The sequence below is a fragment of the Topomyia yanbarensis genome, chromosome 1 (assembly GCF_030247195.1).
Source record: "Topomyia yanbarensis strain Yona2022 chromosome 1, ASM3024719v1, whole genome shotgun sequence".
NCBI classification, from domain to species: domain Eukaryota; kingdom Metazoa; phylum Arthropoda; class Insecta; order Diptera; family Culicidae; genus Topomyia; species Topomyia yanbarensis.
In genome coordinates, this window is record NC_080670.1 from 16,741,250 (window position 1) to 16,758,967 (window position 17,718).

General features: G+C 36.5%; 1 protein-coding gene across 8 annotated transcripts in view; it reads left to right on the plus strand.

Moving 5' to 3' along the window:
• LOC131677011 (DNA-binding protein RFX2) overlaps window positions 1-17,718 on the plus strand; it is a 69,641-nt gene that overhangs the window by 38,187 nt on the left and 13,736 nt on the right. For all 8 annotated transcript variants that reach the window (XM_058956491.1, XM_058956495.1, XM_058956492.1 and 5 more), the window contains one exon: window positions 17,412-17,505. In XM_058956491.1, coding sequence (XP_058812474.1) covers window positions 17,412-17,505 — 94 coding nt within the window. The remainder of the gene's footprint in view (window positions 1-17,411; window positions 17,506-17,718) is intronic.

Here is a 17,718-nt window from a genome sequence, read left to right on the forward strand (position 1 = left end):
CCGATTCTAACGAATTCTGCGATGAATGTAAAAAGGTGATTTTTTTTTCCAAAATGTAAACACAACTGTTGAATTTGTAGATCTAGGTCCCCAACAGTCATTCAAAGTCTCTTTGGCCACACTGGCCACCATCGACGGATCCGGAAGCATCCAAAGTCAGAATAACGGTTATATTGGTTTCTCGAAAATGGCTAGATTTGCTCAACTTAGTCTCAAATGAAAGGTGTTGCGTCCCCAGAAACTGATATTAAATTCCATCTCCATCCGACTTCCAGCACCGGAGTTACGGGTTGTGGAGGTCGATCACATAGAAAACTCCGATTCAAACCGATACCGCGATGAATGCAAAAAGGTGCTCTTATATATACTTACCAAGTGTAATAAGAATGAGACATTTCCATAAAGTTATATTGTACGAACCAGCTATTAAATCATAGTTTGGAGAAATGAGAAAGGCACAATTGCACCTCTAGGTGGATTAAAACAGGTTTTTCAGTTCAATATTACCATGGCTGTTTTTTCTTTTTCAAAATTTTAGAACTCGAATAATGATTTATTTTCCTGAATATAGTTGTCATGTGATGTATAATAATAAAATGTAATATATGCATTTAAAAGTTTTTAATGAATATAAACAACGCACACATTCTCGTGATTCATGATTGAGAAAGGCACAATTGCACCGCTAGGTGGATTAAAATAGGTTTTTATGAAATTAAAAATGAACTATGTGTTAATCATTCCAATCAAAATTTATGCACTAAAATTAATTGGTAAAATTGAAATCTTTGCTAAAATACTATTATTAAATTAGTAGTTTCGATGTGAAGCTTATTTTTTACTCAAAAACGATTTTAGTATCCAAGTGGAGATTTTAAAATCGCCAATGAAGTTGACAGTGATTGAGCTGATGTATTTATGCATCGTATGATTAAGTGTTGCAACGAATAACTACAATTTGAGCTTATTAGATTAGATTTGTTTATGTTTAAAAAAACTTGTCATTATTAAGGAGCTCTGAGTGTACTTATTGACTAGGCTGCGCAAACAAAAAACAATACTCGACGATTTTATTTTCTTGATTTTCAAATTAGCAAATCATCCATTATTGACCATCATCATTGTCAGGTTTCGCTATCGATTTCTTACACACACGAGAATAGGATAGAGATAACCCGAACACTGGCTATTTTTGCTCCGTTGATTGATTCAGGAACTTATGGCTTGTCTATGTCCTGTTTAGTATGCGAATCAATTTTCACTTCCTAATTTAACAAAGCACCACGAAAAGTTTCGTAATTTTTAAACCAAATGTTTCAAAATTTTTTCGGCGGTGCCGTTAATGAGTAAGCGAGACCGCCACTCATTTCAGTTGGTCTGGGTTCAATCCCAGCGGAGGTCGTTGAGATTTTTCTGAGGTGAAAAAATCTGTGGTCACGTCTTCCTTCGGAAGGGAAGTAAAGCCGTTGGTCCCCGGTCCATGAGTTTGTTGGATCGATATCTAGTCCAGATAGTGGAGTCACCTCTCTGGCGTCGGTCATGAAGATGTAGAATCTAACTTCTATATTTTCTAACAAATATGCTCCTCCCGTGATACTTGTGTAGTAGTATATACGGCCTCTAGCAAAAGCAAGCTTCGGACTAGCATTCCTTCCCTTTCCTTCCGCGATCTACACCCTACACATCTCAATAAACACTTTAGGATTGCCAGGAGTTGCACATTGAAAGATGTTTTGCTACTCCATAACTATCTGCTGATTCCCTGTGCAACTTCAGCTAGCCTAGATCGATAACGGAGTAGCAAACAGGGATGGCCGCACAAGCTCAAGCTTAAATTTCAAAACAGAACTGTAATATTGATCGTTATAGTATAACTGTGTCAAAACTTCGTAGCCCGCAATAGACGCCAATGGCTAGTTTCAGTGACATTCCCTAAGATTTGGATTTAGAAACCATCTATAGTTATTAAACTCCGATTTTTTTTTTATTTTTATTAACGTGACTTTAAATTTTTATTCATTCATCACGTAAACTCCGATTGCATTTTTCAATTTGACTCATTCAATATGATGTCCTGACGGAAAACAGTTGAATGAATGATTGTCCCTAAATAACGGCAACCACGGTCTCACAAGGCACAAATTGCTGGTCCATGTTACGCATGTAACAGCCAGCCATGATCAGTAATCATGGGAGTGCTTGTTATAGTTCATGATGCTCATCTTGTTCATCATGATATGGTGAACTAATGTCAAGTTTTCAGATCAAATTACGTGAACAACCATACATTAGAAGTCTTGTACATATTCACGTTTTGTCTTTATCATATAGAAAGGTTAGGTGCAAAGTTAACTAAAAATGTAATAGACATTTCTATCATTATATTGAACATAACAGTCGAGGAATGATAGTTTGAAGAAATGAGATAGACTCATTTCTAGGTGGATTAAATTAGGTTTTTTTTACAAAATTACTTACTTTATTTACTTTTTCAAAAGTTACGGAAGTGGGATAGTATGTACGTATATGTAAAATTCTCATTTGTCACATCCAAATTAGTTTCAAATGAATGATCGAACACTCAGACAGAATGCAATTATTTTGTTTTTGATTCTGATGTTTAGTTTCCAAGATATGGATAAATGTATGTGTAAAAACTCACCTGAGATGAGACATTTCGTATGCAAATCACTGTTGGCTCATTATTAGTTTGTTTGTTTATTTGTTTATGTTTATTACCTTCACCAACAGGCTCCTTGGCCCCAATGGTGGTTGCTTAAACTAATTACATTTTAAAATTGCCAACATTTTCGCTTTCATCGCATTCCGCGTCCGGTTGAAGTCGAAGGCCGTCGCCACACTGTTAAAAATTCGCTGGAGTCCGGTAACAGCGCTCTGGCTACCATAGTTAGTTCTCCTGAACGGAACTCGCAGTAGAGAGTTATTACGTAGAGCTCAAACGCGGGCTTGAAGATCCAGACGTCCGAGGATTGTGGGGCAATCCACTCTGGCAGAGAGTAAGTCCGAGACGAAAAGGGCTCGAGAGCAGTCCCACCGAATGCTGAGTGCACCGAGGTGTATTAGCTGGCAACGGTTTTCATAGCTCGACAGCTGAAATCTGTTTCGCAATGGGAGATGCCGAAGGGCGAAGCGTATGAACCTGCGTTGGACAGCCTCGATTCTGTCAATCCCGTTCTGGTAGTACGGATTCCAAACAGCAGAACAATATTCTAACGTTGAGCGGACCAACGCGCAGTAAAGAGATTTAAGACAATATACGTCCCTGAAGTTTTTCGCTATTCGGAAGATGAACCCAAGCTATCGTGATGCCTTATCCACGATGTATGAAGTATGTGGTTTGAACGTTAGTGCCGAATCCATGATGACTCCGAGATCTTTGATGTGAGAGTGTCTTGGAATGCTCGAGCTGAAGAAATGGTAGTTAAACTGAGTCGGATGGCGTTTCCGCGTGAACGTAACGATTGAGCATTTAGGGTTTAAAACCATTCTGTTTAGATCACACCAGTTACTAAAGGTGTACAGTTCCCCCTGAAGAAGCTCGGCGTCGGTTTCATCCCGTATTTGTTGAAAAATTTTCATGTCGGCGAAAGAAAGGCGGGGTCCTTATAATGTGATATTGACGTCATTAAAGTAGAGGAGGAATATTACAGGACCGAGATGGCTTCCTTGTGGTATGCCGGATGTAGCGAAAAATGGTGCAGATAGACAGTCCTTAATGCTGATTTGGAGTTGCCTTCCTTCGAGGTAGGAACGAAACCAGCGCAGAAGTTGTCCATGAATGCCGAGTTTGTCCAGCTTCCAGCTTCGATGTCATGGTTGATTTTGTCGAAGGTCGCAGATAGATCCATGTAAATAGCATCGGTTTGCAATCCGTCAGCGAATCCATCCATTACATATGTTGTGAACGAGAGCAGGTTTGTCGTTGTCGATCGTTTAGGCATGAAGCGTGTTGGTCATCTGCAATGTAGTGTTTGCAGTGAAAGAAAATAGGATCTAACACAACCAGTTCGAACAGTTTTGATACGGCACTTAAACGCGAGATTCACCGATAATTGTCAATGTTCGATTTGTTTCCTTTTTTTATGAACTGGAAACATGTGCGCTGCTTTCCAGCAGGAAGGGAATGTTCCAGTAGTGAGTGATAGCTCGAAGACTCGCCGAAGTGGTTCAAGAAGTCCGCTGATGCACTTTTTGACAAAAGTCGACCCGGGGAACAAGATGCTTTCAGTTTGGAATTTGCTGCAAGAATGGTAGCATTATCGACACAGATTCGGTTGATGGTTGGTCCTAGAGAAGGAGTTAAATTGGCGGCGGCAGCGACTTGTTGTGGAGGAAGGCGCTCGTTGGAAAAGTCCTTGAAAATTTGTCGGATAACAGTTGGCAAATTTCTTTAGTGTTGGTGCCTAAAACTCCATTAAATGACATACAAGATAGTAAACCGGATTCTTTTAACTGCTCGTTAATATACTTCCAGAACGACTTGGGCTTGGATTTCAGTTGACGCTCAACGTTTCGCTGGTGTCTAAAAAAGGCGCGTTTGCTTTATTGTTTGTATTCGTGGTTGAGTTGAAAGTAGTGATTTCGTAATGCAAGTGTCTTATGCTTCGAGAATTTTTTAAATGCAGCTCGTTTGGCAGATTTTAAACGTCTAAGGACGGTTGGTTGCCAGGGAGGGTGTTTGATCGGTAATTGTTCGTTTTGGCACATGGCGGTTTGTTGAAGTCATACGAACTACGCATCCAAAAAGATATAGGATGACTACTGTTTAGAGTTTTCCACGAATAAAACCGTGAATAAAAAAAAATAAATTAAAGAAGATCAAGAAAAGAGATGAAAAATTAAATAACAAACAAAATTAACAAAATGAATAACGCGACAATACAGAAAAAAAAATGATTTAACTAATTATAAATCAAACTAATAAAATAAAACGAACAGGAATAAAATTAATGAAAACAAGAAAATTAATTAAATGATTGGAATGAATAAAACGACTACAATAAAAAATGCATAAAATGACCAAACAAACACATCAAAATACTAAACTATGTCTATGGTAACTAATACAATGTTTAAAATTAATGAAATTAACAACATACATAAAATTATTAATATCAATTATATGAACAATTAAATCGAATGAATAAAAAGAATACAATGAATAAAATAAATCCAAGCAATAACATAGTTAATTTAAAATAAAGGGAGTTAAGGGGTCTTCCTCATCAGTGACTCATAAAAAAGTGGTTTTCAGGATTTTTTAAACAAATTATCTCTTGCGTATGTTTGAACATATATTTACTCAACAATAAAAAGTATTTCAGCCCGTATTTTTTACCTGAAACAAAAAGTGAAATACTTTCTTATTCGGAAAGTTTTTCTGCACAGCATAGTTTATTATGGTGAGTGTAAGTAATTTTTTTAGCTCATTTAGATTTTTTTTAAATTAGGTACCCGATTTTTTGCCATTTCGTAGCAGTAAGTGAAATAATAACGTATAATGAGATTAAAAAAAATAGTTCAGTCTGTGCACAAATAAATTCTCTAAAAACAGTGCTTTTCTTGTACACATAGCTTTTATAGTTTTTTTTGTAATCGTGCACGGAGTTTTGAAAACATAGTTTTCATAAAATGGCCTTTAAAGCTTTTAGAAGGAAAATTAAATTAAAGAATGTTAATCATCTATACACTGAAACTTCGAAAGAACATTCTCAGTAATAATTCTAACTATTGAAGAAAAGTAAAAAATCAATCGAATTTTGTCACATAGATGTCATCACACTATTACTTCTAAAAGTTGAGTCTCAGTGATTTGGTGTCTTCAACAAAGTTATCGATAGAACAATAAATATTATTAAATATTCCAACGCCTACTGATTTCAAGATACCGAGTTAGTCCAGCAAAGCATGGTCTAATTTCACCCCCACTGCATGAAGTTTTAATAGTATTTGAAATGGGATCAACCCATCAAAACACTGTAAACATGATCCAGCAGGTGTTGCGAATTTGTAATGACGTCATCACAGTTCCTCGATGGTGGAGTGGTTAACGCATCCAACTAGAGACTGGGAGCCTGTTCGAGGGCTTATCTCTTTGCCTTTCTCATATAAAGAAAGGCTATGCAATCACTGTAAAAATCGACTTTTTAACCGAGGCCCGGAGGGCCGAGTGTCATACACCATTCGATTCAGTTCGTCGAGATCGGCAAATGTCTGTGTGTGTATGTATGTGTGTGTGTATGTGTGTGTCATTTAAACTCACACAATTTTCTCAGAGATGGCTGAACCGATTTTCGCAAACTTAGTTTCATCTGAAAGGTATAACGCTCCCATAAGCTGCTATTGAATTTTTAGTTGATCCGACTTCCGGTTCCGGAGTTACGGGTTGAAGAGTGCGATCACACAGCAAATTCCCATATAAACTGGTACCACCATGATGTTCAAATGATGTAAAACATATTAAAATTGATGATGATCAATCAAAGCAGCTTTGACCACATTGGCCACCTATGACGGTTCATGACGCCCCCGGGGAACCTGCCAAGTTCCTAAGCTAATATCACACCCATTCCCCAACGAATTCTCTACCGATTTTTACAAACTTGATTTCAAATGAAAGATACATTAATATCATTGACTGCTGCTGAATTTTTTTTCGGTTCTGACTTTTGCTTCTGGAGTTACAGGGGTGTTAGTAAGGATACACTGGAATTTCCCATATAAATCGGTACAATCGTAGTACCTCAGAGGCTAAAAACTATTGAAATGGTCATCAAATTACTTCTAATCGCAGATCTAGATAACTGATTGCCAATCAAACATTCTTTGAATATATTGTCCACTATCGACGATTCCGGAAGCCCGGAATTCCGATTCTACAATTATAGTCACATCGGTTCTTCGGTGATGACTGAACCGATTTTCTCAAACCAAGTCTCAAATATGCAGTTGAGTATTGCGTCGCCGCCCCTCCCCACCCCCCCCCCGCCTTGCCCGGGCACCTCCCTCCTTCATCACTCCCCTCCCCTTGGACCACCCTCACGCCCGCATTTCCTTCATCCACCCTGTATACCGAAAAAGGATGAAGGATTTCTGACGCATCCTCCACTCCCACTCTACCCATTTCCTCCACTTTCAAACCCATTCCACCAACATTTCAAAATATAATCACATGAAGATAACATTGAGCTTATGCTGATTAAGCTAATTAAATATTATTCTTTTGCCTTTCTCATATAGAAAGTTTATGCAATTGCTCCAAAAACCGACTTTCTTACCGAGGCCCGGAGGGCCGAGTCTCATATAACATTCGACTCAGTTCGCCGAGATCGCAAAATATCTGTGTGTATGTATGTGTGTATGTATGTATGTATGTATGCATGTATGTATGTATGTGTGTATGTGCAGATTTGTTAACAAAATGTCCACATCGGTTTCTCGGAAATGGCTGAACGGATTTTTACAAACTAAGATTCAGATGAAAGGTATAATATTCCCATAGGTTGCTATTGAATTTCATTTTCAACCGACATCTTGTTCCGGATTACGAGTTGAAGAGTAAGGTTACAAAACAAAATTTGTTGATTTGTCCACATCGGTTTCTCGGAATTTTCTGAACCGATTTGGCAAACTTGATTTTAAATGCAAGGTCCATCAGCTGCTGTTGAATTTTGTGTGGATCCGAGTTCTGGTTCCTGAATTACAGGGTGATACGTACGATCACGCAGCAAATCCCGATTCTAACGAATTCTGCGATGAATGTAAAAAGGTGATTTTTTTTTTCCAAAATGTAAACACAACTGTTGAATTTGTAGATCTAGGTCACTAACAGTCATTCAAAGTCTCTTTGGCCACACTGGCCACCATCGACGAATCCGGAAGCATCCAAATTCAGAATAACGGTTATATTGGTTTCTCGAAAATGGATAGACCGATTTGATCAACTTAGTCTCAAATGAAAGGTGTTGCGTCTCCGGAAACTGATATTAAATTCCATCTTCATCCTACTTCCGGCTCCGGAGTTACGGGTTGTGGAGTGCGATCACATAGAAAACTCCGATTCAAACCGATACCGCGATGAATGCAAAAAGGTGCTCTTATATATACTTACCAAGTGTAATAAGAATGAAAGACATTTTCATAATGTTCGTACAATATAACCAGCTATTAAATCATAGTTTGGAGAAATGAGAAAGGCACAATTGCACCTCTAGGTGGATTAAAACAGGTTTTTCAGTGTATTTATTAAATAGGTTCCTATAGGTATTTTTTCCATTTGTTGAACACATTTTATTATGTTAGGTTAGAGGACAATTAAAAAATGGGTTACTTAGGCTCCGGGAATAAAACGTCTTAAATGTTTCAATAAATCCATTTCCGCTGGAAAAAAAAACTGAATTTATTTTTGATGCATCTATAAATTTTTGCACGCCTATTTTTGACATTAACTGTAAATAAACGATTGAATAGTAGCCAAATTTTAGAAAAAAAGTCGGTAATTTAACTATTATTCCCGTAAAAGAAATTGGAGTAGTTTGATGCAATGAAAATATCCTGAAAATGGGATGTATCTATAAATTTGAGATTCAGTGTAGTATAACATAACTCCGGTACCGTAAACCGGGGTGACATTGATCACTTTTGGAAGTAATCTTTCCATATTTTTCGACGCAGTACATTTTTTTCAAGTTTAACATTTTTAAACCATGTACTAATGTATAGTGAAGAAGACTGGATGATTTTACCTGAAATTGTTCGCTTATAACTATTTGTCCAAAAATGATTTCAATTTCAAGTCCGCTTTCGTATTCCGGGTGACTTTGATAACCTGCATGTTCACCCACATTAAATTCTTGATGTCAATATTTTTCATTCAAATGTTTGTTTAGACTAATTCTGAAAAGATATTCAATTATTAAATATTAAAAATAGATGTTAATTGGTATTGTAAAAAAGTATTTCAATCTACTGTAAAATTCGAGTGACCAGAATTCATATAATTCGAGCCTAACTAGAATAAAAGAATCTGAAAGCATTTTTAACTGCTACACTTTTTTATTTCAGTAGTTTATCAATGTACAATGACTTTCATTCATTTTAACGCTTTGCAGTATTGAATATAAAAAAAAATATTGCGAATTTTAGTTGAAAATAATATGAAATTATTGCCAACTAGTTTTACAGAAAATTGTTTTTAAAATAAGCGAACTATTTAAAATAAATTTAGCGCACCCCACCCTAAAGAAAAATTGAAACTCACTTAGAATTTATTACTCTAGTTAAAATCTAAGATTTATTTGTTTTATAAAAATAGACACTATACGAAGCTTCGTAAAATAAGGTAAAGTAAAATTTCGGTTTTTTGTGGTTTTTTAACCCAAATACCGAACAATATACTCCAAACATATGACAAATCAGTATTTTATAAGTTATAGAGCAAAACTCATTTCAAATTCAAAGGATTCGGTTAGTCTATTCGGGCCAAATAAGCAATCTACGAAAAAAGTTTGGATTGATCAATGTCACCCCGATGATCAAAGTCACCCCGGTTTACGGTACTTGATATGCAGGGATGAAAAAGGCTCCTTCATCACAGATGCTCAGTGTGAAACTTTCATGTTTCTGTCAATTCCGATAGTAGTAAGAGGTTACTCTTAATCATTCAAGGGCATAACTTAGACTGAGATGATTTATATTTGATGAAGATGACAAAACTTTCCGACTACAGATTAGTTGACTGTTTTGAAGCGCTATGATAAGTAAATTTATCATTTTAGTCAGCTACAAGCGTTGATCAGTATCTCCATATTTCACCTTCGATGACATGAAAGGCATTTAGTTTCTAATAGAAAACTTCTATTGAAAATAAATAGAATCATAATTTCTGTGTGATAAAAGTTGTAATAGTTTTTGAACACATTTGAAAAAAAACGCGATAGCACAAATCCTCTAATACAATTTGGCATTCTTATGACCTTGTGTGAAGGACTCCTGAATAATTTTATTTCTACTTTCCTGGAATCAAACCATTGCCACAATGTCGCTGTTTTGTATTTTATTCCTGGTTCGAAAACAACAATTGTTTGCTGCACCCCTATGGCACGTAACATTAAAAACATTCATATTGTAGTAAATAACCATGGAAATGCGACCGTCTAAAACACAGTGCAGAGAATCCAAATTCCAAACAATTTTATTGCACCACATTTTTCAACCGCTCAAAATTGCGTAACTTTTAACAGTCTGCATCTTGAGGCGAGAATAGACACAAAAAATGCTTCCCTGTTGTTTCGCAGGACGCCGTACGCGCTCTAATTTTTATCCTTGGCAAGCGGTTTTATGGTCCTATTGTGTGTTTGCTTCCTCCGGGAAAGGGTGCTATAAAGTCATAAATCAATCTACACACAACTCTTATCGGACAGTACTCAGACCGGCCGGACGATGATGCATCCTTTTTTCTCCTCTCTACCCATGTTGAAAAAGTGAAATCGTAGCAAATTATTTGTGGCTCCAAATTCGTTAACCCCGAATATGAAATTCACAATTCACAATGAAATGGCATCCTTAGTCGAAAGTTGCTCACACAGATGCAGCATCCTTTGATCCGTGCCACATTGACATCCTCTCCTAGCACGATCCCATTGCTGTATATTAGGGGGAAGATATTTTGGTCTACCATTTTGATTTTGCCTTCTCTTTAACTCCCGCTCCGCTATGAGAGGAAACAATACAACTCTGGAAGCAATAAAAATTCATCATATTTGACTTCAGTGAAGTCAAACATCATAGCATGGAACAACGCACGGTACGAATAGCCTCCCTATACTTTTGCCTTTTGTGCCCTCTTCCGTTTTGTGATCCTTTCCAGCGCCGTCTGCTTCAAATGTCGTCCCCTAATCTTTTGCTGTTTTCCACATTTCCACGTTGTTGGAATTGTAATGTATAGAAAAATCTGGTGAAATAGAATTAGGTATTTTGTGTATGTTTCCCTCGTGAGTAAAGCTTCTGAGCTTGTCTGGCTGCTAGAAATGTTCCTTCCAGATGTTCTCTTAGATAGATTATGTTTCACAAGCACATTTTCTCGATGGCGGTTTTATTCGTATTGTCTCTTACTTTGTTTGTATCTATGTTTCTCGGCCAATTCCAGCAAGCAAAAAATATTTTCTTTACAAGCAAAATTCAGAAAAAGAAATCAAAATGCTTTTCAAAGCCATCTACATCAATCCTCCCTAACTACTTTCTACCCACTCGCTCTGGTCTGTCGGAAATAAATTTAAACAGACTGTGCACATTGCAATATTCAGGCATTAGCAAATGTGGGCAGAAGCCCCTGCCAGAGGAATTCTGGAAAAAACAGACGTAATTTTGTAAGACAGACATAAGAAAGGGAGTATGGTTTACAAAGTGCATAAAATTCAACTATAAACAACAACGTTTTACGCCTGATGCAAGTTTTGCTCACCTAAATGTGTAAGGCTAATAACTTGAACTATCACCTTCCTTTTCCGGGAGCAGTGCTGTCAGATACAACTAACGTTAACGAGACGCAGGGTGGCCAGATAGAATTCCTAAATATCGGTAGGGTCACTAAAAGTTTATCGGTAGGCCGGGTTGTTGTCCCAAAAACATAGTATTGATATAGAATTGTAAAATCCTGACAACACAGATCTCAGACCAAATCCAACCCAAAAAATGAATGTTGAGTAGGATGTGTCCAAAATCAATAAAAATCGGTAGTTTTCGGTAGAAATAACAAAATATCGGTAGTTTTGCCTTGGTCGTCTGTGAATCGGTAGGGAAGACCAAAATCGGTAGGACTACCGATAAATCGGTAGGTCTGGCCACCCTGACGAGACGTTAAAATTAAATTTCGACATAACTTCGTAGTCTTGATGCGTTGAGAAAAACCTAAAATACCTATCAATTTAGATTGGTGCCGACGGCTTTTTTCATGTATTTGGACTAGTGTGAATATACTAAGTGAATTGCAATAAACATGAGAAGCTAGCATTAGAGCGGTAGGTTCCAAATATTTCAGGTGGAAAGTCATTCTGGTAATTTTACCTTGGAAGTCAAACATCCGGCATTTCCAAAATTTCTATTTGTATAGATAGTATTCAAAACTCATTTCAAAATATTACTTGTTATATTTATTGAATGAAACTTAACAATTATAATCAATAAATTCTCATATTACATAGTGATACTATCAACTTTAAAAAAATAAGTTTTGAAAAATGATGCTTTCTGTCGACAAAAATGTTTGAAAATTGCATGTAAAATATTCCCTTGCTCTCGTAGAGTTAGGATTTTTCGGAAAATCGTAGAAAATCTTCTAAATTCGAAAAAAAATCTAAAGCAATTAGACTTCTCTGAGTATTGTATGATTTCTGTGTTTTTTTTCAGAAAAATCCTTAAAATTTGGTAGCATTTCCTTAAATTTATTAGGACTTTTGTAAGCGTTTCCTGAACATTCGAAGTTCTAAAACTGTTCTGAGTTTTTGTAATTAATAGGAATTAATACACTGAAGCCATTTTTGAATTTGGGATTTTCATGAATTTCTTGTGAGGTGGACAATCTCTTTCTTGTATACTTTATTGGTGTAATAACAGTACCTAGCAGAAGTTGTGTGCTAACAATTTTCACAGAAAGAAGATTACAGATAATCTGTTTATTGTAAAGAGAATTTCGATCGTTAATCGACTTCCAAAACACCGAAGAACAGATATTTAAATAAATCTGTAAATGCTACAAGAAATTAAGCTTAAAGTTATATAAACCATATTGTTTGTCCACACAAAATTAGTCACAGTAAGTTTGGAAATTATCCTCAAGCAACACCAATATGTTCACTTCTTCTTTTTACATTACAACGACATTCAATTAGCTAGAGATTACTGGGTAGGGAAAGTTATAAAAAATAGAGCCATAGTACTCAAGTGAGGGCAAGGATGTGAAGCAAACAGATCGACTAGAAAACTAGAAGTGGCAGGGTCATTAGAACAGGCTTAATATCGTACGGGCTTAATCTTTGTCTTCTGTTAATGAGAGTCGAGCTTAGGCAGATTAACTACGAATCACCCGAGTTCACTAACATGTGTCCTGATAAAGGTAGACGTGTCTATCTTTACCGTGACAACCGACAAAAATTAAGCCACGCAAGATCACCACTGAAAACCTGTCGACGATTAGCATCAATCTTAATGATGATTGCTGCTGTTCATCTCTGTTTGCCTTTCGAATGCCGGGATAGATTTTTATTAGACTATTGTCACAGTGTTTACAGTCGTAGCGGTTCTAATGACCCTGCCACTTCTAGTTTTTCCGATCTGTTTACATCACATCCTTGCTCTCACTTGAGTACTATGGCTCTAATTTTCATAACTTTCCCTACCCAGTAATCTCTAGCTAATTGAATGTCGTTAAAATATAAAAAAGAAAATGTGACTAACATAGTCGAAATAAAAAAAGGAAAAAAAATATGTTCACTTCTTTAAATTACATACATACTGTCCAAGAAGAAAATATTGGCCTTTCAGAACAGCTCATGAAATGAAGAATGATTAATTTTATTATTCATTCATCGAATATACATTACCAAATTAATCAGTTCATTGACCGAATTCTCGTAGTCATCCAATGTAAAACTACGAAAACTATCTGATGCGTAAATATGCTTATGCCTAATATCGAGCATCCAGCAAACAACAACTAAACCCACCCCTGTCAAATTTGGCGACTGTTCGCTGATAGTGTGCCTCACTATGAGTAAAGTGCCTATTTTCATCCTAGTAGAAAGGGTGCCTCACTAAGTCATTAACCCTCAAAAGGGAAAGCTAAAGTTGTGACTTCAAGAAGCATTGCTCCCAATGAAACCAAAAGCCTCTTTTTGTCTTTTTATCAGTGAGAGAAACGAAAGCCCGGAAACGCTCGATCATTTGTATTTCAATTACAATTCATTGAAACTAGAGAACTGTAAATAGCTAGGCCTCTGAGACCCCTTGCCTTCTTGAGGGTTAATTACTCGGCCTACAAATTGACATCAACAACTTTTCTTCGTTGTTTTGAACCAAGATATTAACACAAATATTCTGAAAACGATGAAATACTCATGTCTGAGCGCAACGAAAATTCGAATCTAGTGCCCCTTTTGTTACTTTACCATTTGACTCAATATGTTGAACAAAGATGGCATAATAGAAGCTGGCGAAAATAGGCTCTTTACCCTATATAGTGTAGAGGTGCAGTCGTGATATAATGTATTTGTCCCTTTTTTAATACAAGAAAAATATAGTGGCGTGTTGGCATTTTTTTCGGTTTTAACCTTAGGTCGTTCAATTCTTTTTCGGATTTTTTTTAGAAAAATCTAACCCTATGTGCGGGGTTGGGAATCGATCCCAGCTGAGCCGCATATAAGGCATTACCAGCTATGTTATGCCCGCCCCTGTGTTGACAAATAAGCGTTGGCGAACCGAATATCGTCGCTGTTGCGCTATCTTGTGATAAACGCCAGTTTGGGGTATACTAAGACATTTCACGTTACTTGATTGGAAAATCATTACAATTAAACGATTTTCAGAATTTTCAAACACTGGTTACTGAGATAAAGGGAAACACGATATGAGAATTTATGAGTTTTTTACTTCAAAATTTTCAGTTTCCGAATGCGGTCTCAAGCTGGAAAAATTGACAACACTGATACAAAACATTACTACTTTTTCTAGATTCCTTGACCTTAACCTATATTTAAAAAGAATCTCGTGAATTGTATCTAGACCAAATAATACCGGGAAATCATTGATGTGATTCACAGTTTTGATACGTCAAACATATTTTATTATCATCACACGATTATGACATATGAGAGGGTAATACCGAATAGATAGAAACACTAGATTGTTTTCTCTGAAACATTTATAATTTTCGAGATATTCAATCTCAAACTTTGAAAAAAGTTGTTCTCGAAATGCTAAATTTCTGTGCTCTGATAGTACAACAGTGACGATATAATCACAGATATAGCTCAGAATAAAGAACATAGTGACAGACAGAAAAGTAGACCCACCAAGACCAAGTAAATATAGTTTCAAATATATTTCAATTGACACGTTCTATAAATTACCTATTATTATGTAAATAATTATGACAATGCTAGGTGAAACTTACGTTGGAAGTCGATTAAATCTTCATAATAGTTAAAGCATATGTTGATCAAAAACACATTTTTTGCATTAGTCTTTTTCAAACATGGTGTATGTGTCCGCCTTTCCCCGATTACCCCCTACAGGAAACCATATTCTAACGCTCGGCACATATACCAGCGACTGTCTTGCGCTTTGCGATTTCGCTGCAATGTGTTATGCATAGGGGGAAACGGTGTGATAAATGATGAAAAGAGAACAAGCAAGATGGCTGAATTCTGGTTGAAATGAGTACTCGGCCTCTACGAAGTGTGATTCATATCGTTTAAACTTTCTTAGAAATGTTGAATGGCTTCTTTGCGCAGACAATATAGGGAAAAGAGCCTATTTTGGTCATATATGATATAGGTAACCGCATTATTTCGTTAATTACGCGGCGTACGTGGAATGCGTGTGGGGTATTCCACATAAAAATTGCCACCAAATATTCCCAATAATTTTTTTTTCGGTTTAGTAGTCAAAAATAACACATATTTGTTTATTTCAATGTAGTAGGCGGAACTTTCAAGATTTTTTGTGTTAAATGGCAACATTTGAAAAAAGTACTTTTTCAATCGCTCTCACTGTAAAAACTAAAGAAGACACAAAATATTGGCCAATATTTTCCTCACCTTTCGGATAAAGTGTATTTAAACTGGATTAAATTATTTATTTCAAGAAAATTATCATCAATTCAAAGGAAAAATCTGATCCGAAGTGTTTAATAACAGACAGTGGCATCGCCAGTACAGGATAAACTCTCATAGCCATCTTATATTTTCCAATAATTAGATTTTTTTCTCTATAGAATTCAAGTCGTCAACATACCTGTTTTTCTTCAACTTTAATTTATCGTTCAACTTTTGCAAAATACTCCGAGAACAACCCATCCCCAAAGTGTTCTTATCGGGATTCTATGTCGAGAACATCTTCCCCCGTCTGTTTCTCTCTCTCTTCCCGAAATCAGCAATGTGGTCTAAGCGTTTTTCGAAAACAACAGCATTCTTCATTGTTATTAAATTTTTATCCCACTCATAACCGCAATAACATACACCCATTATACCGCAGGCGTGGTAAACCAATAAAGATAAAACTTTTACTACGAACCATATAAAAATCCAATCTACAGTAAAGTGCACCCTCTCACGGCTCGTACACGTGCAAACCCTACGAGAAATTTATTCGAAATGAGTCAGTTTCCTTGTTCACTCACTCCACCACATCGCATCTCTCTTGATCCTGTTTCCAGCCGCCATCGCTGCTTTCGCACACGTCAGGACACTTTGCGCTCGTAGATACAATTTCCATTAATATTACTTCTTTTATCGTTATATGGCTCCTCTCTCAGTTGAGGTCTTGTAGTAAATATATATGAACTCTGCGAAAACTTGTCCGTTTACAAGGAAAAGCTTCTTTCGTGGCTGCGCTCATAAACTGATCGCCAATCTCTATAAATTTTTCGACGAGATGGATCCAATGGAAGAGGAAATTGCTGATCGAATTTTATTTATTTCCCCCTCCTGTTGGCTAAATCCTCTTGTTCGGCTATAGATGAACGTCGGACAAATAATTTATTTTTTATCATCACTCACGATGTCGACCGGTGATAAATTTTGGGGCAAATGGTACCGACGAAAAGGAAGTTCCGGTGGTGCTGAAATAGCGATTTTTTTTCCTGGTAGTAAGTGTGTTGTAACTTTTTTATGAGTAATATTTGTTGCAGAAAATTAGTTTTGTTTGTAATTGAAGTGGATCCGTAGACGCGGAGGAGGGAATAGTAAGACTTAGGAAAGGGGCTGTGTTTAATGGAATGTGGCGACATGAGAATGGTAGGCAGAAGGTTCCTCGCTTGACGACATCGAAGTCACTGTATAGTATAAAACGCTGTTGAATGCATGCAGATTTTATGGGTTACACAGGGAACCGAAAAAAATAATTTTTAAGGATTTTTTCCTGAAAAAACGCTCTTATTTATAACATGAAAATGCATACAGATAAAAAAGTATCGTGCGGTGCGCATAATATATTCGACATGTAAAAAATGGATAACTTAATATCTACTAAATAATCAAAAGATTAGGTCAATTAAAAATTTTAAAATCCTGGTTTCTATTCCCAACCCCACACAAGGAAAATTATGTTTCACAAGAAAAATAGATTAATACCGCTTCTATCAAAATCATTAATTATTGCTTTCTCTGTCTTTTCAGTGTCCTCGCCAGACAATGTCCAGAACCATCATACATACGTGCAATATGTTGACTCCGATATGTACACCGCAACAGCTCAGGGTCAAACGCAGATGTAAGTACTGATGAATTTGCTTGGATACACATCTATGTTGATTATTGAGTAGGTCATGTTAGTCACAGTAACTGGACTATTCATCATCGGAGGCAAAGACAAACCTAAAAACAAATCTTTGATAGAAGGAACTCTTTTTATTACTCAACTTCTCGCGGAAAGCTGTCCGAAGAAACATCTTTCACCTTGTAATGCGGTAGTTTCCAGTGCGGA